General features: G+C 39.9%; 3 protein-coding genes across 3 annotated transcripts in view; 2 read left to right on the top strand and 1 right to left on the bottom strand.

Moving 5' to 3' along the window:
• acot18 (acyl-CoA thioesterase 18) overlaps positions 1 to 5,567 on the top strand; it is a 102,524-nt gene extending 96,957 nt beyond the window's left edge. Inside the window, exon 11 of the transcript XR_013490370.1 lies at positions 5,247 to 5,567. The gene's annotated coding sequence lies outside the window, so the exon portion shown is untranslated. The remainder of the gene's footprint in view (positions 1 to 5,246) is intronic.
• LOC117249559 (overexpressed in colon carcinoma 1 protein-like) lies at positions 543 to 8,098 on the bottom strand. Its single transcript, XM_033615287.2, has 6 exons — positions 8,033 to 8,098; positions 6,245 to 6,269; positions 6,070 to 6,105; positions 4,705 to 4,781; positions 3,982 to 4,054; positions 543 to 1,127 (listed from the first exon to the last, which is right to left on the bottom strand). The coding sequence occupies exons 1-5, from the start codon at positions 8,082 to 8,084 to the stop codon at positions 3,999 to 4,001; spliced, it is 246 nt and encodes an 81-aa protein (XP_033471178.1). The 5' UTR covers positions 8,085 to 8,098; the 3' UTR covers positions 543 to 1,127; positions 3,982 to 3,998.
• A 10,423-nt stretch (positions 8,099 to 18,521) lies between these two features.
• Positions 18,522 to 24,225, top strand: part of lamb1b (laminin, beta 1b) — a 46,441-nt gene continuing 40,737 nt past the window's right edge. Inside the window, exons 1-2 of the mRNA XM_033614934.2 lie at positions 18,522 to 18,661; positions 19,086 to 19,261. Of these exons, the coding sequence (XP_033470825.1) occupies positions 18,628 to 18,661; positions 19,086 to 19,261 (210 nt within the window). The 5' untranslated portion in view covers positions 18,522 to 18,627. The remainder of the gene's footprint in view (positions 18,662 to 19,085; positions 19,262 to 24,225) is intronic.

Here is a 24,225-nt window from a genome sequence, read left to right on the forward strand (position 1 = left end):
AGCTACTTCCATGTTTCAGATGATACGTTATGTTTGTAGTCGACCAATGAAGATGAGTTTACATATCACCTTGGGTTCGTCCTTCACCTTCTCAAAATGATCCCACACTTTGGATTTCCTGCCCGACATGTTATTAACTAGCCTGTGGAATAACCGCAGGTACCAGCCCTGGAAATTAACCTGACATCTGTGTGTGTGGCCATGTCCTTTCAAATTAAATTCCCACATGGTCCAATCAGTTAGGTTTTGATTTACTTTGAAAAGGCGCAGCTCCTAAAAGAGTTTAGTTTTTTTCTGTGACTAAGCGACCAATTAAGTCTTGGCTAAAGACCTTTCTGGTCGACTAATGTTTTGTCGACTATCGAAAGCAGCCAACAGCTGTTTTCTTCTGTGGGTTCGGGGATGGTAATGCCTGTGTAAATGCCCAAAGGAGGACAATTCACTGACGTCCTCTCACAGCAGGAGCCACTCACTGTACTGTGTCCTGGAGACGCCAGGAATCTGCAGGTTTTCATGACAAACAAACCAAACTACAGGTGAGTACCAACATGTTTTCCTATCTTTATTTATTACTTTTATATTGTAAAACAGTTTGTAAACTTTAAGAAAATTGTTCTTTAACTGTTACTTTTTTTATTTTAAAGTCCTTTACATAGATTGACAAACTTTGAATTGTTGCTTTTGGTCTTTTTATGTGTTTTATTGACTGAATATCACCAAACTTATCCTTTAATATATTCATCACGTAGTGCTACTTTATATTTGGACCTTAAATAACTACTATTCACCCTCAACAAGCCATTTTGTTACAATCAGCTGCTAAACGTTCACTGTAACATCTGCTGCTAGATTCATCAAGCAGCTACACAACATGCCAATAAGGCCAAATGAAGTCGAGCTGATTCGTTGGAACATAGATCTCCAGTCTCTTTATGTAATGATCTCGATGGGCTTTGTCTTTTAAAACAGCAAACTGTCTCTGTTTCGTGAGTCCGTCTGTTTCCATAAAGCACAAACATCTTTAACCAGTTTGTTTGACACAACAGGCTCCACAGCTGGTTAAAGCAGGTGACGCTGATCCCATTAGGGTTTCTTCTGCTGCTGCTGTATCCTTCTTCCGTCACACCCTTCAGTTCACAGAGACAGAAAACACAGCAGCAATGTTAATTTACAGGAACTTGAGTTTATTTAAATGGTTAAAACTGGAACCAAAGCACATAAAACACATTGGAAGTGCTGAATAATTATAGCCACTGGATTATAAAATGATGTTCAGTTACTGTAATGATCTCATGTTACCCTTTCAGTACCAGATGCAATGGTTGTGATGGAAAAAGGGAGCAAACATGTAGAACACAAATAATCGGTAATAATAGATAATAGATCCTTAAAGTGCAAAAACCAAATATACACAGTGGCAGAGATGTAAAAAAAAGGTAAAGAACACAAAAATTAGCATGGATATATCTGCTTTAAATTCATCAAAATACTAAATAAGTGATGAAATTATTTATTAACAGGCCCAAACAGAATCTGCAAAAGTGTTTTCAGTGATGATCCAAAATGAAAATGCCTCTGGAACTCTCTCCCCCACAACATTTGTAATATTAACTACCTTTCCACTTTCGAATCCGGTCTGAAAACACCTTTTCAAGCTGGCATATTCGGTCTGATTTAATGTGACACACATTTTGAGACTTGCACTGATGATGATTTTATATCTAATCTTACTATATACTTACGAAAACTCTGTGTGTGTGTCTGTTCCACGTTTTTCTCCTCACTGACTTGGTCAATCCATGTGAAATTTGGCACAGTGGTAGAGGGTCATGGGAGGATGCCAATGAAGCAATATTACATCAATTGGCCAAAGGGGGGCGCTATAGCAACCGATTGAAATTGCAAACTTTGAATGGGCATATCTCATGCCCCGTATGTCGTAGAGACATGAAACTTTGCACAGAGATGCCTCTCCTCATGAGGAACACATTTGCCTCAAGAACCCGTAACTTCCAAATTTTCCGCCATTTTGAATTTTTTGAAAAACACTTCAAATGGATCTCTTCCTAGGAAGTTTGAGCGATCTGCATGAAACTGGGTGAGCATAATCTAGGGACCAATATCTAAAGTTCCCTCTTGGCAAAAGTTGGAAAACCTACTAAAACTGAGCTTCTATAAGGCAATGAATATTGCGGAGGACGTGGCTCATCACATAAAGGTGTATAACATCTCAAGGGTTTCACCCATCACCACGCAACTTTGTAGGCATATGACCACACATAATCTGAGGGGACCCCTCCATTATTGACCCCATCAAACAAAATGGGGGCGCTAGAGAGCTCATTTCTTATCTAGGCCTAACCACTATATGGATTTTTACTAAACTTGGTAGTTATGTAGAACAGGACACCTCAAGGTGACTGGAGAAATTTAACTCTAATTGGCAACTGGGTGGCGCTATAACAACAGAAAAATGCTTCAAAATGGCTAAAATGCGACCGATCACTGTGGCTCTCCCTGTGGACCAATGTTGTTTTTTTTTCTAATGTTTGGTATGACTAAGTCATGGTATGGTATGCTGTACATAATCACGGTAACTGTCAGTGTGTCATTCTGTCAGTCAGTCATTCTGTCTGTCCCACGTTTTTCTACTCACTGATGTGGTCAATCTATGTGAAACTGCACATAGGCATTGAAGACTGGCATAGGTAGAAGGTGGCAAAGCTACCAGTGGGTATGGACTAGTTATTATTATTATTATGAAAATCTTCAGTATTCTGTTGATTTTATTTATTTTATTTTTTTTCTGGAACTGTGACAGACAACATTCATTTATGATAACAATTGTTTTTGAACAAAGAAAACCTCCCACAACATTAAAACCTAAAATTACCTCAAGCAGACTAAAAGAACTACTTAGTAAATTTAAGTAGAAACTTTGAATCAGAAATTTTATTTAATTATGAATACGCCAAGAAAAAATTGAAATTTGTTGGAAAAGTCACAACAAAATGTTGGACACATGGGCGTTAAAATGGAAGGTTCAGTATGGAGCAGACTAATTTTTCTACTAACAGTGTATCAACTCAAATCTTATTTTTGACATTTTTTCTCACTTCACTACTAACTTTGATTTTAATACTAACTGAATACAACACATGATTGTCACACACATGCTCAAGAAGGTGGAGACAGTGACAACAGTCTGAGTTTTCTAAGCAGCATCTATATTCCGAAAATCTGAGGAAAATCTGCAGCTAAGCTATGTAGGAAATAACCTGCAAAACTTATGACATTCCCATCAGCTTCAGCTTTACATCATATTTACTTACTGAACTCGGACTCGCTGCTACGCTGAATCAGTTTTTCTTAGTTTCTCCTGTCACTGTTTTTTAAAACCAACTTGCAGAGAGATCACTGATGAAGATTAACCTGAGACAGAAACTTCATCTCCTCTTTTTTTGGACTAAAATCAGTGTTTGTCTATTTGTAAATTGATAATGATTTATGATTTATAAATGACTGTATTAGCCGTGCATTTGAAGGATTTTTAGAGTCCTGAAAAGGTCAAGTATTTCATGAAAAAACGCTAAATTTCGAGTAAAAATAAACTGTTTTATTTATCTGGAATGGTGGCCAAAACACAGCAGTTCAGTTTACTTTAAGACAATTCCCTCAGTATCCATACTGCTTTCCAGGTACGTCTATCAAAAACAGAATTCCTTTAACATGTGAAGAGACGTGACATCTGCACACCAATTTGGCCCTGAGTTTATAGTTAGGTAAGATTTTAAGCAGAAAGGTGAAGAGCAGAAACACTGGTATGGTCCTTTTACTGCTGACATGACAACATAGATCTCATTAATGAAAAAAGGCAGAGGAAAACTGGAGGAGGCCGACACACACACACACACACACACACACACACACACACACACACACACACACACAGACACAGAGACAGGAAGGAAGCACACACACCTGACTCTTCATTAAAATCAGAGTCCATCCCCCCACAGTGGCCTCCTGAGGGCTAACAAGTCTCTCTCATTCTCTGTGGACGACAGTGTCATTAATTAACGCACACGCATCAAACATTAAATTAAAAACACTTCTACCACTAACCAAACATAAAATACTCACACAGCATTAACTTGTACATGTTAACACACTTTTAAGGGTCAAAAAGATTTAAATTACACACATAAACACACAAAGTGATCATCAGTGTTTTTATCTTCCCATGCTCTCATGACCCCAGAGATTCAACAGGAAATTGAGACTGTGTGTGTGTGTGTGGAGGTTATTGGGAATTTAATATGCAGTGTACTGTCATGTCGGCATGCTGCCTCATACCAAATGCAGATATTTAAGTCAGTATATAAGTACATTATAAATGTACTTATATACTACTTATGTTTATACTGACCTTCAGTACATGAATTAGAGAAAGATGATTTGTCAAAAAATCGGTCTTAAATGTGATGAAAAGGTCTTAAAAAGCATTAAATTTAAATGTGATGGCAGGAGACACCCTGATGACACTTTCATTGGTATTTTGTCTCTGAGGGATTTCATTGGCTCTGCAGCACGACACTGGACATTGTAACATTTTGAATTGTGCTTGTTCAATCAATTTATATTCATCAATTCATCAATCAGTTTGTGTGTGTGTGTGTGTGTGTGTGTGTGTGTGTGTGTTACCTCTGAGTGATCCTATCTGTACTTGAGGAATGTTGCTCAAGTCGGTGGGAAAACCCACGTACACACCTCCATAGTTCCTGTACACACAAACACACACATTATGCAATATATGAATGTAAAATATATGTTCTAGAGGTAATATAAACTCACCAGCCACTTTATTAGGTACACCTTACTAGTACTGGTTGGACCCCATTTTGCCTTCAGAACTGCCTTAATCCTTGGTGTCACAGATTCAACAAGGTGCTGGAAACATTCCTCAGAGATTTTGGTCCATATTGACATGATGACATCACACAGTTGCTGCAGATGTGTCGGCTGCACATCCATGATGAGAATCTCCCGTTCCAGCACATCCCAAAGGTGCTCTATTGGACTGAGATCTGGTGACTGTGGAGGCCATTGGAGTACAGTGAACTCATTGTCATGTTTGAGATGATGTGAGCTTTGTGACATGGTGCGTTATCCTGCTGGAAGTAGCCATCAGAAGATGGGTACACTGTGGTCATAAAGGGATGGACACGCTCAGCAACAATATTCAGGTAGGCTGTGGTGTTTAAACCATGCTCAGTTGGTACTAAGAAAATCTCCCCCACACCATTACACCACCAGCAGCAGCCTGAACCGTTGATACAAGGCAGGATGGATCCATGATGCCAAATTCTGACCCTACCATCTGAATGTGGCAGCAGAAATCCAGACTCATCAGACCAGGCAACGTTTTTCCAATCTTCTATTGTCCAGTTTTGGTGAGCCTGTGTGAATTGTAGCCTCAGTTTCCTGTTGTTAGCTGACAGGAGTGGCACCTGGTGTGGTCTTCTGCTGCTGTAGCCCATCTGCTTCAAGGTTGGACAAGGTGTTGTTGCTTCAGAGATGGTCTTCTGCACACCTTGGTTGGAACCAGTGCTTATTTGACTTCCTGTCGCCTTTCTATCATCTTGAACCAGTCTGACCATTCTCCTCTGACCTCTGGCATCAACAAGGCATTTTGGCTCACTGGATATTTTCTCTTTTTGGGACCATCCTCTGTAAACCCTAGAGATGGTTGTGCTGAAAATCCCAGTAAATACTCAGACCAGCCCGTCTGGCACCAACAACCATGCCACGTTCAAAGTCACTTAAATCACCTTTCTTCATCATTCTGATGCTCAGTTTGAACTTCAGCAGCTCGTCTTCACCATGTCTACATGTCTAAATGCACTGAGGTGCTGCCACGTGATTGGCTGATTCACTAGTTAAGGAGCAGTTGAACAGGTGTACCTAATAAAGTAGCCAGTGAGTGTATATCTATATAAATATATATCATGTGTACTTGGAAACAGATGTTCCATGAGCGCACTGAAAATCTGAATTGAAATGACTCACTTCCATTTGTCGTCTTCTGGCGCAGACTCTTCTGATCTGTACACACACACACACACACACACACACATTAAAAGCTGTACGTTAGCAGAACAGACATGTTTTAATATCTGAATATGTTTGTTAATGTGTGTGTGAGCTTTTTAAGAAAGAGGGGAAAGGTGTAAAACGGACTCACGCCTTTGATGAAGACTCAGCTTGACCTGCAGTCACGACACAGACATGAGTGAGACCAATGTGATGAATAGCTGACATATTTTAATATATTTCCCAGTGACCCATTGTTTTCTCTCAGCTAAACTAATAACCTGCATAATGATGTACATTTACAAATGACTCTTTGCTTTCATGTGTCTCTGACTATAGAAATACAACCTGCTGCAATAAGAGGACGCAAAAGAAGCAATAAATAACAAACTATAAAATCAAGAAATCTGCAGTTTAATCAAATGCCAGGTCTGAATACTGTAAAGCAAAATGTTGGATTGGAATGGCAATGCAAATACTACACCCGTGGGAACGCACTAATTTTAGCCCTTTACCGGCGTGATGCAATGAGGCCACCACAAAATACTGCCTGTCTCCACCCAAGCAGCGCTCAAACATCATTCCAAATTAGTGTGCACCGAGTATATAAAAAGATGTAACCACTGTAATGTTTTCTCTGGTCTCCATGCTGTTATCTACCTTTTACTGACCTGTTTCCGGCTGGCCGTGACGTCAAACTTGACACACCAGTGAAAAAAAAAGAAAACGACAACAAAAACCAGAAAGGTGTCTGCTGGCAATGGAAAAGGAGTCTGTTACCTAGTTTTCATTGGTTTTCACATGTTTAAAAAAACATGCGTACACACACTGATTTGGGTGGAAAGTCACGCAATAACACAAACCAACTAACCATTTGAGGCAGAGGTAGACCAGCAGCTCCTGTGTTCAGCGAGGTGAAATTACTGTTTTTGTCAATAGAGTCTGGCTTTGAAGAGAGCATAGATAAGTTTTACCATTTGTGGCTTCCAACCTCTCCTGCACAATGTTTTAACTTTGAATTTTCCTGTATTTTCTATACATATATGTGCAAATAAACTAAACTTTTTCAAGAGAGACCTGGCCAAGACAGCAGCGCACAAGAAGTTACAGCCAAACAACAACCACACAATAAAAACATAAAAGAAACAGTGACATGTAGAAATATTAGAACATCTACACACAATGACAAGAATGAACAGATTCATTCATGCTTGTTCTTATGAGAGCTTCAAAGTCAGACAGAGAGACCAATTCATGTAGTTTCCAGGAATTAGGGACAGACAATAAAACTAAGTCTTGAGATCTCAGACTGTAGCCACAGTTCATTCAAAGCACAAACGTATGAAGGGAGTTTACCCAGTGTGACTTTATAAATGAACAAATACCAGTGAATGAGCCTATGAAAGGTCAAAGAGGGCCAACCAGCCCTGGAATAAAGCATACAGTGATGAGTGAGGGCTTTACAACTCGTAACACATCTCAGTACACTGTGATATGCAGTATCTAAAATGTTAAGATGCATTCATGTACAACAGATCACCGTAATCTGGAACCGGTAAAAATGTAGCAGCAACCAGTCTCTTCTGGCCTCAAAGAAGAGACAGGACTTGTTTCTGAAACAAAACCTCAGCCTCAGCTTCTTAGGAAAATTATCAACCTGAGGTTTAAAAGACGGAGTCATCAAGCCGAATACTGAGATATCTGTAACATGACAACCTCTAACTTGTTTCCCTGAGCAGGAAGAACATCAGGAGTGTTCACAGGCTTCTTCCTATCATTTGGGAAATTCATAACCTTGGTTTTATCAGCATTTAAATCCAGCTTTAGAGTTAGGGTTACTAAAGTAACTTAAATATAACGAAAGAGAGTGAAGAGACTCTAAATCTGTCTACTATAACCTTTTATGTGCGACCAGATGAACAAAAACAGTGTTTCTCACCTCCAGTGTTGTTGCTGTTGTTGGTGGCTGGTGAGGAATTTCCACATCCCATCTCTCACCTGAGTCCTGGGACCCTGGGAGGTCCTGTCTGTGTTTCCCTTTTCTTTTCCCTTCTGTACTCTGGGTCTCTCCGCTGTGCCTCTCAGCATGGAGGAAGGATTAAAATGACGGCAAGAAAAGAGGAGGAGGAGAGGGGGAGAGAAAGGTTGGGAGGAAACTGCAAGAAGCAGAATGTGTTCACCCCCTGCTGTTGAGGGACTGTGTGTTTTAGTGTGTGTCTCATGCTTTGAAATCTCTGCACAGATCAAAGTCAGCTTCAATCTGTTTAGTTTCTGCCCCAATACAGAGGGATTGGACCTGAGTGGGATTAGAAAGCAGAAGGAACAGTTAACGGGTAGAGTTCAGCTGGAAACACACCGGGAGGAAACCAAACTTCTACCAACACGCAAACATTTATGTCTTCACAGTCAGAAAACAGAAACTGAGTAATACTGAGCTGCTGTGCAACTTCAACCCAAATCGCAAGAATAAATGTTGGCATTGTATGTTTCACCAGAACCACAGATATGTTACATTTGTCAGTTTCCTGTGTAGCAGATATGTTGAAACTTGATGTTGAAAACATTATGTTTTGGCTTAAAACGCTTTGTTTGTCGCCACTGGAAATGTACTGACTTTCTGTGAAACCTACCTGGTTTTATCAGCAGGAACACGGCTGAAAATATCCTGGCATCTTGTTTTAAAAAAATACCTGGCTGGAAATGTCCAGATGTCTTGTTGGAAATTACACCATTTTTGTGCCACAAACACGGCTGGAAATATTCCAGTGTCTTGTTAAAAGATACCCAGTTTTGTCACCATGAACACAGCTGGAAATCTCCTGAATTCTTGTTAAAAATAACCCATTTTGGCACCACAAACACGGCTGTAAATGTACCAACTTCCCTTTAAAAAGACTTGGTTTTGTCGCCACAAATGCAGCGGGAAATGTCCCGACTTGTCGTTAAAAAGACCTGGTTTTGTCGATACTAACGTGGCTTGAAATGTCCTGTTGTCCTATTATAGCTACCTGGTTTTGTCACCACAAACATGGCTTGAAATGTCCTGATGTCGTTTTAAAACTTGCAGAGTTTGGACGCCACAAACACAGCTGGAAATCTCCCAAATTCTTGTTAAGAAATACTCATTTTTGGCACCACAAATAGAGCTGAATATGTCCTGACTTCTCGTTAAAAAGACCCAGTTTTGTAGATACTAACGTGGCTTGAAATGTCCTGTTAAAATCACCTGGTTTTGGCACCACAAACACGGCTAGAAATATCCCGACTTCCCTTTAAAAAGACTTGGTTTTGTCGCCACAAATGCAGCTGGAAATGTCCCGACTTGTCGTTAAAAAGACCTGGTTTTGTCGATACTAACGTGGCTTGAAAGGTCCTGTTGTCCTATTATAACTACCTTGTTTTGTCACCACAAACATGGCTAGAAATGTCCCAACTTCCCTTTAAAAATACCTGCTTTTGTCACCACAAAGGTAGTTGGAAATGTGCTGATGTCTTTTTAAAAGTTACAGAGTTTGGACGAGCGTGAACAGTTGTCTGTCTCTATGTGTCAGCCCTGCGATAGTCTGGCGACCTGTCCAGGGTGTACCCTGCCTCTCGCCCAATGTCAGCTGGATAGGCTCCAGCCCCCCCGCGACCCTTAAGAGGATGAAGCGGTTAGAAAATGGATGGATGGAGTTTGGACGCCACAAACACAGCTGGAAATCTCCCAAATTCTTGTTAAGAAATACTCATTTTTGGCACCACAAACACGGCTGAATATGTCCTGACTTCTCATTAAAAAGACCTGATTTTGTCGATACTAACGTGGCTTGAAATGTCCCATTGTCCAATTAAAACCACCTGGTTTTCTCACCACAAACATGGCTAGAACTTACACTACTTCCCTTTAAAAAATACCTGCTTTTGTCGCCACAAAGGTGGTTGGAAATGTCCCGACTTCTTGTGAAAATTACCCGGTTTTGTCACCACAAACATGGCTGACAATGTCCTAAAATCTTGTTTCAAAAAATGGCTGGAAATGTCCCGATGTCTTGTTAAAAATACCCAGTTTTGGCACCACAAACGTGGCTTTGTCATTACAAAGATCTGGTTTTGTCACTACTGCAATGGCTGGAAATGTCCCGTTGTCCTATTAAAACCACCTGGTTTTGTCACCACAAACACGACAGGAAATGTAGCGACTACCCTTTAAAAACACCTGCTTTTGTAGCCACAGAGGGGGTTGGAAATGTTCCGACTTCTCGTTAAAATTACCTGTGTTTCTTGCCTCAACTCAAGTTAAAAGAAGTGGGAAACTGTCAGGATAAAGATTTTTTTTACATTTTTCTTTTGGCATGAAAGTTATTTTATTTTATTTTACTTTGTTTTGTTTTGTTTTGTTTTATTTTGTGTGTGCTGCCTATGTTGAGGTGTTTACAGTTGAACACCTTGTATGGCGTCTTACACCAAAGACAGGTGTGCTTGAGTGAAATGTTTTCTTTTCCAGTCTATATCTGTATTATTAAATAATTTCTGTGATCATTTTTTCATTGTTGTTGCTGCAGCAGCAGCAGGACAGAAATAATGGGTAAACAGAGGAAGTGAAAAATAAATTATAGGTATAAAAAATAGATTAATAATAGAAATAAAAAAATTGAAACTATACATGGTAGTGTCAGTGGTTTGATTAAAAGCAGCAGTGCATGTAAACAGTGTGCACCAGACATAATAATATATAATATGACTGGGCAGTTTGCTAAAAGTGGAAGACAAGTGATTAACAGGAAGACACACGTTAGAGTCATGACGAGACAGAAGCAACAACAAAACCATAAAATCCTCTGTGACATTTACCAGAAATTACCTTGAATGGCAGCTTGAATCTGCTTCAAATAAAGTAGTCTGTTTTTGGTTCCTTTTCTTGCTCATGTAAATTGACAAGATAGAATAGGAGCTCTAACACAAACTACAGGTAGACTAAAATTAGATCTGTGTCACCGGGCAACTTCCAAAATCCTGTGAGAACACAAATTCCCAGGTGTGACAGCACCAGAGTGGAAATGGATATCCAGTAATGAACGATGAGCTCATTAATGGTGCAGTTTGCACATAGAAGGTGAAAAAAACTGAGGAGAACATCTGGATGAAATAGTAAATGAATAAGTGACAGTATCAATTTTTTATAAACACATAACATATTCACACCCTGCAGTTTCTTTTTGGGCACCAGACAGGCTCTAAGTGGTTTTGTGATTAAACACACTGTAGCACAGATGCTGTAAATCCCAGAGTCTCCACGTCTCTGCAGGTCAGCTGACTGAGCAGATGACTGTGTGATGTGGAAACAGATATATGTGGGGGAACAGAGAGTTCAAACACATGAATAAACTGTCAGGAAAAAATCTTTCTTCCATACATTGTTTTAATTCCCTGACCACTGTGTTGACTCTGTCGTCGTCGTCTTCAAATCAAATGAGCCGGTGGGATTGATGCTGTCGTTCACAAGCGCACGTGGGAAGCCATAAGTGAGAAACACATCATTATCGAGCTCTGCGTGAAAAAAAGTAGCAACCTGACGCCTCCAGTGAAGTGCTTTTCACAACTTCTAATTGTGGCATATGGAGCCACCGAACACTGTCGTACTGAGGGATGAGTTATAAATAAACACGCTGAAGATCTCAGACCAGGTGCATCTGATGCGTCTTCTTAACTGTTTTGAGTATCATCTCCAAGAACAGCAATCAGGAGAGCATCTTCAATTCTGATTAACTGACAAACAATATAAAAACACAAAATATAGTGTGTAATTTGGACGAGTTCGGCCTCTTTGCAAGCACGATGAGACCCAAAGGAGCAACTAGGGTTGTAACGATATACCAGTTTAAAGGTATACCATGATTTAAAGGTTGGTGGTTATCATACCATGTACATGCATTTATCAGTACAATGATATAAATTCTGTAATAAAGTGATACCGTGAAACAGCGACCATTTCTGAGACGGTTATCATACCAACACGTTCTTACTCCAACCTCGTCACATACTGACGTTTGGTCATGGCCTTTCCACGTCCACATAGACGTGCAAGGTACCCTGGGTGTATTGGTTGTTGACATTCTGGGACACTGTGTCGAGTTCAGCCTGTTACATGCATTGTCTTCTTTCAAAATACACTTCTGTTTTCACAGGAAATTTAATGTGCACATACAGTCTCTTTCAAAATAAAAGCGCTACATCGGTACAACACCACTAATTGACTTTTTTTTTTTTCTTCAACAACAAAATCATGTGGTTGGGTTTAGGAAAAAAGAACAGGGTTTGGCTTTAGAGTCTTACGGGATGTGAACACCGCTCTCTCGGGTGAAAGTAGGTGTTTGTTGGACCCATCCGCCACCAATCCAGCCCGCCCCAATTGGACTTTCGCCACCTTAACTTTCATCCTTGTCCTGCCGTGTTTCGCCCTGACGCCGTTGGGCACTGTTAAACTATCATCGCTATCATGCCAACGTTAATGGAAGCCTTTTTTTGGTGGTTCCTGATGACTTCAGAGTGAGACCGGGCTCATTGTCCCATGACAATCTCATACCGTTGCAACCTAAGGCTCAACAGAAGCAAGTTCAACCTTCACTATCTGATTTTTTGGCCACTTGAGAGCAGTGGACACAAGACATGACATGCAAACAGTTTACTTACATCACAGCAGAGTATCATTCATTTAGAGTCGTGTTTTGTCCACCCAGTCTTGGGTTTGACGAAGAAAAGCCTTCTGGGGCAAGGACCAATATTTCGGCAGTTCCGGAATAGCCAGCTGATATTCAGGCAGACTTCCTCTTCTGTGTACTACTCATTTTCAGATGATTGCTATAAACAGATTTCTGATGTGAATACAGCTAAAATAAAGCTAAATCTTCGTCAGATCAGTCGACGGGTTCAGAGACTGCATTTTGGACAGTGCTTTCCGCCTCTTTTTCTTAGTGGCCACAAGCATTGTGTAGGAGCTGAGATGATTACTCACAGCTACTGAGGTGTCTAACCCAGTCTGACCTGGAGCATCCCTGAAACTTTAAAAACATCAATGGCAAGCAAGGATCTTTGGGCTCAGCCTTAGAGATAGGGTGAGGAGCTCGGACATTTGCTTTACATTCGGAGTAGAGCCGCTGCTCCTTCATGTCTAAAGGGTCAGTTGAGGTGGTTCAGGCATCTGATCAGGATCCTCCTGGGCACCTTCTGTTAGAGGTGTTCTGGGCACGTCCCACTGGTAGGAGGCCCCGGGGCAGACCCAGAACACACTGGAGGGATTACATGTCTCATCTGGCCTGGGAACACCTCGGGGTCCCCCAGGAGGAGCTGGAAAGTGTTGCTGGGGAGAGGGACATCTGGGGTGTTTGCTTGGCCTGCTGCCCCCGTGACCCGGCTTTGGATAAGTCGTTGAAAATGGATGGATGAAGATCACTGTGACCTTGCATCCGTCTCATTCTCGTGAACACGATATCTGACAAATGCCTTGATGGCATATATTCAGATTTGGCAAATACATCCACCTGGACTCAACGATGAACTGATTATATTTTGGTGGTCTAAGGTCAAGGTCACTATGACCTCACATGACATGTTTTTGGCCCTAACTCAAGAATCTTTAAGCTAATTATGACAAAACCTGACACAAATGTCTCGTAAGATATAATGATGAAGTTTTGACATGATATATCCAAAAGGCCGAAGCACAGCTTCACTGTGACATTATAATGTTCTGCATGAAACACTTTGCGGCCATTACTCAACGTCATATCTCAGGAACAGAAGAGGAGACATTTGTTCAGACACTGAAGTGGTGACTCATCTTGAGTGTTCACTTTGAAACTGTGTTACTCTGTGCTGCTGGGGGAAGATGCTTATGACGCATTTATGTTTTCATAGCCATGATACGTAGACCATCATACTTGTAGGAGTGTAGGACCAGTGACCAAGCAGCTGTGTTTGATGAGTTGGGGGTGAGAACGTCTCGTCTGTAATTGGCTGATGATATTAATGACAGACTTTGTGTTTCCATCCGACCGCAGAGGATGCCGAAAAGAAAATGTTCTGTTCCTGTGTTACGTCTTAAAAGTACTTTTCACTTTTCACCAACCTCCTTCCTCTCTGCTCCTGAATATTAAAATGACTCATGCCTCCCACACGTGCATGACACACACATGAACACACACACACACACACACACACACACACACACACACACAAATGCTCACACACACACTGCTACACTCACCTGAATTACAGGGTAAAGCAAAGTGACTCTCAGAGCATAATTGATTGTTCTCAGCACTTTCAGCAGGAAGTGAAAATGACTTCTGGCCACATGCTGAGAGTTTTTCATCAAACATTTTCAGTGTGCAGAGTTTAATACAACTCCTCTGCTGTTCGTTCCATTGCTTTAATTAGAAAGAATTTTAAAAGACGGAGAAATCGAAACACTCTTAACTTCATGTCTCTGACTCTCTGTGAACAAGAATTATTTTAGAGGCACGTTTTGGGTCTTTTAGGAGAGGCGCAGGTGACACACAGGTGTACATTATCATTAAGTCTTCACGTCTTTGGATGATCATTTTGCACTCTTTATACCGCTGACACCAACAGCACCATCTTTTTATTAAAGAAACAAAGAACATGAGGTCATCATGTGTGTTACTCGGTCAAACCACAGTAAAATTTTCACTTAAATCCTGGCCCTGGCCTACAGTGTCCCATTTTTCTCAACAGCGTTTATACACAATCCGTTTTTCACAATATTTTGTACATTTTTCGAGCTCAAGCTTTAAAATAAAAGTAAATGGGGATTTATACATCTGCGGCAGACCCTGCACACGTGGCCTACGCCGGTGTGAGCATTTATACTTGTGCAGTGGTGTGTCTGTGTCACTCTGCAGTTACACCTCCAAAATACTGGTTGGCAGCGGGGTTTCTGTGAAGTGCTGTAAAGTTTAGTTGATTCAAAACACACATTAAACACACATTAAACATGACTTAATAGAGACAGTTTCAACACAAGTACACAAATCAGCTTCACTATAACTCGCAGCATTCACAGACAAACACTTGTCTTTATCTGGACACATTTTCCCCACAAATACAACATGCTAATGTTATTATGGCATTTACATTGTATAAATTAGCCTAGCAGCTAGCAGACTTTTCCTCTACTCATATGAAGCCAGGGACAACAGCAACATTTAACAAAGGTAACGTTACAAAATTCAGCTCCATTACAACTCACAAGGTTTACTGACAAAACAACTGTCTTATACTAAACACGTTTTCTAAACAAATACAACATGCTAACGTTATTAGCACAAGCCTATGGCATTTTACATTGTATAAATTAGCCTAGCAGCTAGCAGACTTTTCCTCTACTCATATGAAGCCAGGATAAATCACACACAAGACTTAAAATGCTATTTTTGTTATTGTTTCTTATCTGTAAAATTAAAGTAAATAAAAGCTTTGTTTCCACTGAGGGAATTATTGGAGGATCAATTTAAAACCGTTTGTGAGTTGTGGCTTTCCTGTTACTTGCCAAAAGTATCTTTAATAAATATTTATCTTCGTGTGGGACAGTTTCAGGTATTTTTCCTAAGTATAATGTAGAAAATGAGAAGTCTAAATCCATTCCAATTGTTAGTTTAACTGAAACTTTGACAGTCTTTCTGTCTGACTTTCATTCCTCCAATTTCTTTAAAGCCTTTTTCTCAATCAGTTTCTTACTGTGAGCGATGTTGTTTTACATAAACACACAACTCTCAGTGCAGCAGTCAGGTTAATGAATATTTGAATCAAACTCTGATAACAATACTGACAGTCAAACTTATTTCAAACACAGCCCTTAACTTGGTCTCTGTTGTTAATTATAGCCCACTTAATCATGAACATACTTAATTTTTAGTTTGTAGACATTTGAGTGCCGTCTGTGATGTTTTTTGGAGCTGCCACTTCAGCAGTCTGTTGTGTTTTTCTGACAGTTTCACCTTTATGCACAGATGTCTTCAAATAAAGAAAATCTGTGTCAGTGGTCTGGGAGGTAAAATAGTTTTTGAGCTGCAGTGATGTCTGATCCATAGCAACACATAAAGATATTAAAGCAAAAAGGGTACGAAAACACGAGGCAACAATACAGTGTTTGATCTGTAGCTGTTTAAAGCCGTAGTTCCTCATTACCAACACAGGGAGGCAGTGTTGTCTGAAAATGATCTCCAGCTTTACCAGCCTCAACATTACAGTGATAAACACATTATTGCATCAGTGATTGTAATCCAGTGATATAATATACATTATTCTGCATGACTACTTTTACTTTTGGTATTGTAATCATCAAGTAAAATTTTGAGTGCAGTAACAGAGTATGTCTACATTATAGTTTTGCTATTTTTACTGAAGTAAAAGGTCTGAATACTTCCACTGCCCATATGTCAGCATGGTGCTATTTTCTGCAAATTTAAAGAGTTACTTTTCAACCTGGATCCTGTTTCCCCATGTTTTTGTGTCTAAGTTACTTATTAGGGACAACTATATTTGATATTGGGCCAAGTCCCAGTGTCTTTAAACGAGTACATTGGACATAGGAGTCTTAAGATGTGGTCTTGTTTTGTTATACAGTGTGCCAGTAAACCCGGAACTCCGTTAGCGCTTTTAGCACACCGGTTCTCTCGTCTAAAAGTCAATACGTTTTTTGAATGGGATTTTGGTAAAATGCCTCAAATAAGGTCTGTGGTTAACAAAAGCTTAAGCGAGTTTCAGGTTTTGTTCTACGACATAAAACACGTCAGTATATACCCTACTTGTGAATTTTGAAGCTTTTACGTGTCGTAAAAAAGGCGGTTGCTAACAAGTTGCTCAAGACTACAAACCCTGTCGGGGACATTAAACGTCATCACCCCCGAACAGGCGAGAGTGCTGGCAGTCCACCATTACAGCTTCTTATTTAGCTTAAACAGTCCGATTTCCCCATTATACAATGTTTTTAAAATAAAGCAGCCGAAATCAGTTGAAAGCTTAGTGGCGGTGACGCCAAGAGTCATGCGACCGTGGAGTAGTCATGTAGTCTGTTAAAGCCTAATGTTAGCTTTTTTCTTCTGGCGATTGCATTTAAGCTTCAAATGCAGTATGAAAGGTGTTCATATGTGAAGATTATCTCGCTGAACAAAACCTGTAAGTATCATAAACTTGTGTTAACCACAGAGCTTATTTTCTGACATAATCCAAAACACAATGCAAAAATCACATTCACTTTCTCTTCCGGGAACCAGCGCGATGCTAAACTTCCGGGTTTTGACGTCAGCCCTGGCACACTATATTGGGAGCCAGAATAGACGGCGTCATGGCTCAAAACCAGCCGCCACTGCCCGTCAACAAAAACAAAGATGGTTAAATGTGATAAGACCAAAGGACTGGACAGAGGCCATCATCAAAAATGCTCACATGTGCAGCGCACCCTTCATATCAGGTTAGGGAAAAAGTATTTCCTGTTGTAGGGATGAATAACGTTATGTGTATTAAGGGTTATCATGTCCACCTCATCAGACACTGGGGAGGGATTAAGAGGAATATTGGATTTCCGTGGAATACTAACTTTTTAGCGCATTAGCTAACATTAGCTTCCATAGCAAAACAAACAAGTGTCGTCCTCCTTTGTAAGATTGGCTTCCTGTGACATCATCCATCCACTGAGTGAGAGCATACGGGTCGGCCAGTCTGGTCCCGTTTGTCAGTGTTTTACTTATTCAAGTAGCACTCGCAGTCCCGGAGAGTGAGTGACCTGACGTGGTGCGTTGTTAAATTCAGTCTGACACTCTACACTAAAATGAGAGCCCTGTTGGTCAAAGAAACGGAGCGTTATATTTCCATATGAATTAACAAGCGGTTATTAATGATACATTCACTCAGCTTGGCATTCTGCCAATCTGAGAGTGCGGCACTCTGGATAACCGAACAGCACATTCAGACAGCACTATGAATTTATGAACAGTCCAGTTTGTACACTCGAAACTAATATTTCCGAACGCACCTCTCACATCATCTTCCTCCATTGTCTAAAACAAGCCAACAGAACTTGCCAACTAGCGCTAACTACTGTCTGTGGAGAATTGTTTTGCCTCCAGCGAAGCCCCGCCCACCCAAAAACGCCATACTTTTACTAGCAGTAAAAGGGTCTGTGGGCTTCAGGTTGAAAATGCTGAAGTTACCCTTTAACTGTAGAAAATTAGTAATGCAAAAAAATGCCAAAGAGATGTTTGAGGTCATATAAAAACTTTATTGCAAAAACTTTAAGTCACCCTCCTTTGGTAAGTTATTTGTGGCACTATCCACACTCCATACACTGTGGAGCGCTCACATGGGCACTTTCCACACCCCATAATTTTGGACTTCTACTAGAAAACTCCCTCTGCCTCCGACTTTACTTCATACTCACACACAGAGACACACACACTCTTAACACACTCTCTCAGCTGCAGGACGCAACAAACATCATCGATAAGACGTGTTGTCAATGTTCCTCACTAGGATATGTTGCTCGTTATCTACTTTGTAACAGCTCTGGGTGAGTTTGTGTTTTTATTTTTTACAGCTTTGTGTTAATGTGAGAACTTAGTGTCAGCAGGCAGGATGGAGAATAATCTGCTGGAGCTGCCAAAACAGTTCCTTCTCACTTCTGCAGCAACACATGTAACGAGATCCATATGGAAACCATTATTCATTAGATTTACCAGGGATTGTAGTGTTTTATAAGATGGGGGAAAGTAAAGCTGCTGCAGGACAGTCAGATAATTAAATCCAACTTTTTACCGCTCACTCTTTGTATCTGCAGAGAGTCCATGTGATTTTGATTTAACAGAACTAACCGCAAACATGCTTTCCTTCTGAGCTGTGCAATTAAAATCAAAGCAGCTGCAGTGATTAGACACAGCAGATCTGTTTTATTGGAGACTCAGGACTTTCACTAACATCTGTATCCCTCCCTGCAGCCCTGTGGTGTCCCGTCAGGGCGCAGCAGCTGCCGGAGTTCGCGGATGTTTGCACCGAGGGCAGCTGCTACCCCGCCACAGGTGACCTGCTCATCGGCCGCGCGCACAAGCTCACCGCCTCCTCCACCTGCGGCCTGAAGCAGCCGGAGCGCTTCTGCATCGTCGGACACCTGGAGGTAAGAAAACTCTCTCAGCTTGTGACCAGTCATGTAACTCAGAGCCTCATGGGTGACTAAGTTTTTGTACATTATCTTATCTAGAAGATAAAGTTAATAAAGCAGTTTTTATCCATATAAATATGTAACATGCGCCTTTATCAAAGCATAACATTCATAGGTAAATTTGTTCTGGTGATCCTGGACTCTGCTGAAGAAGTAAACAAGCAGTGGTAAAATGTAACTGAGTACATTTACTGTACTTACCGTAAAACTCAATCCTTAAATCACTGAAATCAACAGGCCTGTATTTGGGACAGGCCTTTAATTCCTTTCACACAAAACTGTCAGGAAGATCAGGAAATACAAACTTTTATTTAAACCAGTATAATTATTATTTGTTTAAAAATTAGGCTTCATCTAGCTAGACAGACAAAGAGCAATTTACGGGGATAATGGCACCGAGCATACCGACACAACACCACTTTGTCCTGTTAAAACAACACTCACAACTTGGATTAACTTTTATGAAAACCCCTTTTGATTCTTTTGATCTGAGGACCCTTACAGACTAAAGGAATATGAATAACTTGCAGGGTAATCAAGGCATGGACACGTAATTTAAGGCACAAAGAACTTCTATAAGTTTAAGTTAAGTTTTTTAAGTTTAAATTTAAAATCTTTAATCTGACTTTCTCCTTGACTGCTGTAACACTGGAATTTCTCAATTATGGGATCAATAAAGGTGTATCTTATCTTATCTTATCTTATCTTATCTTATCTTATCTTATAACCAGAGCAGGCCTCTAATTGAGACAGGCCTTTATTTGGCAAAATGTGTAGCTACACTGGGCTGGTAAAAGGGACTGGGTGTTCAATTGGGACCAGGCTTTTAATTGAAGTTTTAGGGTAAGTACTAACTTGACGTACTTGTTTTTTACTTAATTGTTTTCTTTTGATGCCACTTAAGAATTCTACTCCACTGCATTTAAGTAAGGGATAATGTATAGTGAGCCAGTGACGGTTGAAAAATAACTCCCGACAGGGGAATGGAACCCAGTCTTTTAGCACGTTGGTGGCCCATGCTGTGTTCTTCTTTGTGTTTTTTCGTGTCTGTCCACTTCAGTCTGGTCAATCTCAGAGTCTTCTAGTTGTTTGTGCCGGTTTGCTCCTGACGACCCTGCAATTTTCTCTTCCTTTTTTATTTTTTTTCTGGGGACATGCCATTGTTTAGCCAAACATCAAGCGTTTTGTCCTCTCCAAAAAAAAGTGATGCCCTGAAAATGCTGCATTTTGCCACTGCGATCCTGTTTGGCCTGTGTGGACTAACGTCAACTGATTTTGAAGCTCCTCAGTCTAAGGCCGTTGCTATGGCGTCCCTAGCAACGGAGCAGCAGAGCAGCGGTGATACCTCAAGAAATAAATACCGCAGAATTTTGTTGATTGACCAATCAGAATTAAGTATTTAAGAGCGCCATATTCTAAGATGGAAATATAAGCCATGTTTCCATCAGCCTGTTTAGATGCGCATCTACAAGTATCGCATCGGAAAATTATGATGGAAACGCCAAAATTCAAATTAAAATCCCCTGATTCGCACACACTAAAATACGCTCGCTTTAGCCGGGTTTTGGTTGATTCGAAAAAATGCTGATTCGCAAAACGGGGGATGGAAACAGTTATGTTCGAATTAAGTCTGACGTAGTGCACCTCTCTCCATGGTGATATCCACACTCCGGGTCGGGAAGGCGGTAGTGCATTTACAAGCTGGTTGCCAACCGCCAGAAAACGTAGAAGAAGAAGAATGCGAGACTTGTTTTGTTTCCGGTTCTGCAGAAAACTTGCGCGAGTTTGTAGTTTTCACCAAAGTCCGTACATTTAATGGAAACACACAGGATTCATATTTCTTTTAATACGCATTTCCCAATGATTCAAATCACTTTTGGATGGAAACATAGCTATTGTAATTCTTACTTCACTACAAGTGCACTCTTTTTTTTTTTTTACTAATAAAATTATTATTACAATTAATAAATTACGTTTGTTTCATTAACGTGTTTTCGTCTGCTGGCAATTTATTTTAAGAAGTTGGTCAAAATTAACTTTTTTGAGCAGGATGGAATTCAAATAAATAAGTTAGATTATCTTACATAAAATAATTTGACCACTAAACATAAACACAACTTTTGGATAAACATTAAGTTGGTTTTAACTTAATTAAGTTTATCAAGGTCAAAGCAAATCATGTTGGTTATACTAAACTAACTTTGTCAGATTTTAAAAGACTCGTAGGATTGACTCAATAATACCTGAGCTGGAACTACTTAAAGATTCATGCGGATTGTTTTTGTCAAGTTAAGTCTGACTGTTTTGTTATTAAACTAACCAACAGTTAATACCAGTACATCTAAAACTGACTGACAGAAAATTACCTGGCAACTATTTTGATAAACATTTAAGTCGTCTTTTCGTTTTTGGGTGTTCTTTTGTTTTTGTTAGATTTTTTTCTGCATTGAGAACCTTTGCTTTTAAAACTTTAAGCGCATTTTAATGATGACAGTACTGAATTTTTTTTTTATTATTATTCTTTATTGGTTTGTCTAAGAAGCAGAGTGAGCTCTGTTGTGTCCTTGAACTTGCACTTGCACTGTTGTTTGATACAGCAGCTACACACAGTGAACGTTTCTTCGGAGCGTTCTTTGGTTCTGCGTTTGTCTTTGTCTTCAGAGGGCAAGCATGCAAACTTTATTTTTATGTACAAAACTTTCAAACACAGCAGTTACAAGGTGTTTTATAGGAATAAAAAGGTGGTGAGAGAAGAGAAGACAATGTATGGAACAAGTAATAAACAACTGTTAGTTAAAATTGTAAATCAAGGCAAAGAATGAAGAAATGATTTCATATATTATTGTATGGAAAGAACTTTTCATCCACTGGGATCATCACGATCATACAACATGTATGAAATGCATCTCATGTCATTGTAAGACAGAGAAAGAGACTCTCAGTGGTCACAAAAACAAGTAGATATATAAACTTATCATTTCCTAATGTTATAACATCACATTAAAGGAACATTTACTATCAATACAACATTTTGAGACCAGAAATATGTTCATTACACAGAAAATTGTAAAGTAAAATTAAATATTTCCTCACATTGTTTACTGTTTCCTTTCAGGTAAAGCCTAAAACATTCCCCGCTTTCATGATGTTCAAAGTTCAAAGTCTTTCCACTCACTGTCAGTCAGCAGACTGTATATACTGAACATATGCTCTCAGCAAAACTATTAGGCATGCATTATGTGTACCACCACCCTGTGCATACGGTATACAGTGACCATCTAATCCTCACATATATAGTTCTGGTGTCCTGTTTATGTTGTTAATATTTGTTTATTCTGTATCCTCACTGATATTTACCCTGCGGTACAAACATCCTGTTGCGAAGACTTAAGAGCAGAAACATCTTTAACAAAGGCATTTTATACTGACTGATTGTATCAGCAGCACTGTTTTGTACAGTTCATGGCATTTTAATGACCGTGACTTGTTGCTCACAAATTCTTGCCATAGGAAAGGGCGGATGATGTCATAAGCCATTAATCCCTCATTATATTTAAGAGTCTGTCCGGCATATAGTGGTATGATTTTAATGACAACATATGGTTTAAGCCTCCACAACTGCTTGTTTTCTACTCATTATCTTTTACTTTGGTTGTATGAAAACCCAACATAAGTCTGTGTTACTAAACAAGGCTGCAGCTACTGATGATTTTCATCTTGTTCGTCATTATTGTCTTGCAAGATTTGCTGAGGCCAAAGTGACTGACATCTTCATATTTGTTTCATTATTTTTTTGTCCGATCAACAGCCCAGACCCCTAAAGATGTTTACTTTACTGTTCAATAAGACGAAGAAAAAAACAGTTAATCCTCACATTTGAGAAGTCAGTGTTTGGTATTTTTTAATTTCCTTTGGTGGATGTGTTCTCTGGACCTGCCTGAACACTATTCTGAAGAAATTCTTAGTATCAGTGAAACTGCTGAAAGTTTTTCTTATTATATTATACTTAGTCTTAGAGGAAAAAAACACAGCCTGACAAAACACAGACCACTGACGACCTCTCTTCAAAACCAATGAACAACAAAACTGGTTGTGATTTAGCAAATCATTGGTGTGTTTCCAACAACTTTATAGGCTCCAAAAGTGTGTGTATTGTGGCAACTCATTGCAGCACAAAAAGTGGTTGTTTATTACCTAGACATTGCTGCAATCCTGCCAGGATAGTGACATGAAAAGAGCTTGTTTTTTACTGGGAAGTTGCTGCCTTTCATCTGCGATACTGGCAAAAGAACTGATTGTTTTAACTGGAAACATTGCTGCATTTCCTGCGAGGACTGTCCCACAGATGGGGTTGTTTTTTCCAGGACATTGTCATGTTTCCAGTTGGGATCCTGATGAAAAGCTGTACATTTTTACTGAGAAGTTGCTGGCTTTTTAGCTGGGATACTTGCAGGAAAAGCTGTTGTTTTGACCAGGACATTGCTGCGTTTCCAGCCAAGACAGTGCCACAGAAAGCGTTTGTTTTTTACCAGGAGGTCATTGTGTTTCCAGCCAGGATTCTGAAATGAAAAGTGATTGTTTTTACTAGGATATAGCTAGGTTTCCTGCAAGCATACTGCTGCGATATCGCTTTGTTTGCAGCTGGGATGGTGCCACAAAAAGCAGTATATTGTTATTGAGAAGTTGCTGCTTTTTGTAGTTGGGATACCGGCAGGAAAAGTGGTTGTTTTTGACCAGGACTTTGCTGCATTTCCAGCCAAGATACTGGCACAAAAGCAGTTCTTTTTACTGAGGTATTGCTGTGTTTCCTGCCAGGATAGTGCCACAAATAGCAGTTGTCTTTTACTGAGATGTCGCTGCATTTCCAGCTGGGATGTTGATATGAAAAGCAATTGTATTTTACCAGGATGTCATTGCGT

The sequence above is a fragment of the Epinephelus lanceolatus genome, chromosome 23, assembly GCF_041903045.1.
Source record: "Epinephelus lanceolatus isolate andai-2023 chromosome 23, ASM4190304v1, whole genome shotgun sequence".
In the NCBI taxonomy this organism is placed as follows: domain Eukaryota; kingdom Metazoa; phylum Chordata; class Actinopteri; order Perciformes; family Serranidae; genus Epinephelus; species Epinephelus lanceolatus.

Bases quoted from the DNA above. Each gene is read 5' to 3' on its own strand.
- LOC117249559 (XM_033615287.2), bottom strand. From the start codon at position 8,084: ATGGGATGTGGAAATTCCTCACCAGCCACCAACAACAGCAACAACACT. The intron at 6,270-8,032 runs GTGAGAAACACT...TCGTGACTGCAG, and splicing joins CAACAGCAACAACACTGGAG to GTCAAGCTGAGTCTTCATCA. The intron at 4,055-4,704 runs GTAACACACACA...TGTCGTCCACAG, and splicing joins ACAGATAGGATCACTCAGAG to AGAATGAGAGAGACTTGTTA.